The 2,755-nt window shown below is 40.2% G+C and overlaps 1 protein-coding gene across 1 annotated transcript in view; it reads left to right on the forward strand.

Annotated features, from left to right (window-relative positions):
* Positions 1-2,643, forward strand: part of LOC117106721 — a 42,107-nt gene extending 39,464 nt beyond the window's left edge. The window contains exon 15 of the mRNA XM_033248133.1: positions 1,215-2,643. Within this exon, the coding sequence (XP_033104024.1) occupies positions 1,215-1,391 (177 nt within the window). The 3' untranslated portion in view covers positions 1,392-2,643. The remainder of the gene's footprint in view (positions 1-1,214) is intronic.
* Positions 2,644-2,755: the final 112 nt, after the last annotated feature.

Genomic DNA, 2,755 nt, shown 5'->3' on the forward strand with positions numbered 1-2,755 from the left:
TGTGGGGGGAGGGGGGGTTGGGGGGGGGTGTTTGTGTGTGTGGGGGGGGGGGTTGATCATTTTGAGGACGACGATGATGCTCATACATATCATATTCGATACAGTGGCATATTAATTTAAAAAAAAGAATGAATACGGTAAGCTGCACGTACAGTGTACTACAAGATCTCACCTTAAACTTGTACCACGTCATAAATTAATATAAGCACCAAGTTTTTAATTTCTTTGTTACCCCTCTTGAAATGGGAGGCTGATGGGAGGGAACTAAGGTGAAGTGTGTGTGTGTGTGGGGGGGGGGAGAAGGGGAGGCGCTCGGTGGTTGAGGGGCGCTAAAATATGGTAATATGAGGCGACCAAAGACCTGAAAGGAACTCGCACGATTGTTGCAGGCAGTTTAGGGTGAAGGTTTATAATTATATGTATATGTGAACAAATTTTAAATTGCTATAGTTAATATCAGAATTTATGCCTGTGTGGCAATATTAATGTTTAAATCAAATACCATATACATCGCTATTACTGGAACATGGACTGGAACATGGATTTGGTACAGCACAGCTCAGTCGGCTAAACTGGTGGTTATGATTAGGTTATGATAGCGCACTGTGTTTCGGTTGAGACGTTTAGGCCGTGTGCAACACGTACGCTAAAGAACGCAGTGCGCTCTTCGGAAAAGTATAGGGGATTGTCTCTCTCGGTGCACTGCCGAATTAAGGACCTCACTGGAAACAAGTCTATGGACTTAGTGGGTTACCCTCGGCAGTGGAGGGCTCAGGGAAGGACTTTTACAGATGGAGAGTTAAAAAAAAAAAAGATTATGGCACCTGATGGCCGGAAATGGCATTCTCAGACCTAAATTTGATGAATATTTTCTTTTTTTCCTCCATATTTTTTAAATAATTTCGAAAAATGTAGGGGGCGGGGTGCGGGGGCCGGCCGGCTTGCCCCACTGAATCCGTTGCTCGTTGTGATTCAAACCAAAAGTACTCTTATACTTCTACACAAATACCACATACATAGTTTATGTTATGTAGGACTATGCGAAAGGTCTCGAGTTCGTGTTTCGGTTCTGTTACGTTTTACTTTTCCCTGGTTTTAATAAATGTTTCCGGGTTTGTTCAATGTTTTTTTTTGGCATAACATGATTGTAGAAAACGACAGGCTATGGACATACTCAGGTTAAATGGAAAATCAATATGTTCTTTTTTTTACAGGATGTTCGCAGGGGAAGTGAAGCCGGTTTGCTTGACGTGCTGAGAAGGGGTAGTGAGGGCGCTTTTCTCGACTTACCCAGAGGAGGCGAAGTAGGATACTATAGTCTGAGGCGAGACAGCGAGGCAACGTTCTTATCCTCGCGTCGAGGAAGCCAAGACGGACTCCTTGATCTTTAAAATACTGAAATTAAAGACTGTAAATAATTTATTATAATAAAAAAAAACGAGCATTATATTTTAATGTTTTAATAATATAAAGAAAAAAGAGAACATTTTGAATATTATAATTGTTTTGATATAATAATGTAGATTCGGTTCGTAAAATGTTTACGTATATTCCGATTATAAATGTTTCGTCGATTCTGTATTAAGGTTTCAATTAGTTCTCAAGCTCTGTCCACATAGCAAATTTTGTGACAAATTTGTGTAATGTGCCCATATATTGCGCATGATGTCATATTTACACCAAAATATGGGCAAACAGTATTTGTTACATAAAATTTGATAGTGTATGGACAAAGCTTCAGATTTATGATTTTAAATTGTTCTATCGTTTATGTTCGCGTTGTTGAACTGTAATGGATCTTTCCGCTATGCCCCGCCCCTTGGATATTGTTACTGAGGTCCAACAAGGCGATATTGGTCAGGTTCACACGAGAGCCCTATAGGATCCGGATCGGCAGCTAACAGTTAGCGCTAACAGTTAGCACCCGTGTGAGACAAGGCCGTAGCCAAAGGAGTTAGAAGGGCTCGAATGAACCCCCCCCCCTTTTTTTTTTTTTAAAGAAGTGCCCTTTTGAAAGTGTATGTAAAACAATTCTAGAGCGAGAGTTCTGGCCATCTAAGAATCGATTTCATGAAATTAGTACTGTGTAACAACTGTCATTGGTCACAAGTCCAACATTTGGATTTTGCATGCATATTTCACCATCAACCATTTTTCTATAATATTAAAATTCGCCCTCTTCTGAAAAAATCGAAACCCCTTTACAAATCTTTGCTACGGCCTTGTGAGATCACCCGATCAGTTACGCTAACCGTTACCAGGATCCGGATTAGCAAGTTGAGCGCGTACCTGTCATTAACCAAACATACGTACGCATTTCTAATTTACAGTTTCCTATTGGCCACTGATTCGATCATCATTCTGTTGGTATCCGATTCGGGGATTTTCTTGTATGAACGCACGGGTGAGTGCGTATGTTTGTAATCCGGATTCTGCTAGCCGTAGGTTCTGTGTGTAAATAAAGCCATTGTTAATACATACGCGAACACGTGCGCTTGTGGGAGAACACGTGGGCTTGTTGGACACGCGCGTATTCATGGCAATGTTCTGATTGGTCAGTTGTCCAGTTTAATTGACACTCCGGAAGGTCCATACTATTATGCTGTTGCCAATTGTGCGTTGAAAAAAAAAAAAAAAAACCTTGAAAAGAAAAAAACCTTGAAAAGAAAAATGTATGTCAATGTTAATTTGTTTGTTTTATGGATATACAAAATATCACTATTGTTGGTTTAATTTAGTAGTAAATGTGGCGTTA

This window comes from Anneissia japonica, unplaced genomic scaffold (genome assembly GCF_011630105.1).
Source record: "Anneissia japonica isolate Jap-2015-1 unplaced genomic scaffold, ASM1163010v1 scaffold287705_len1045735_cov187, whole genome shotgun sequence".
NCBI lineage: Eukaryota > Metazoa > Echinodermata > Crinoidea > Comatulida > Comatulidae > Anneissia > Anneissia japonica.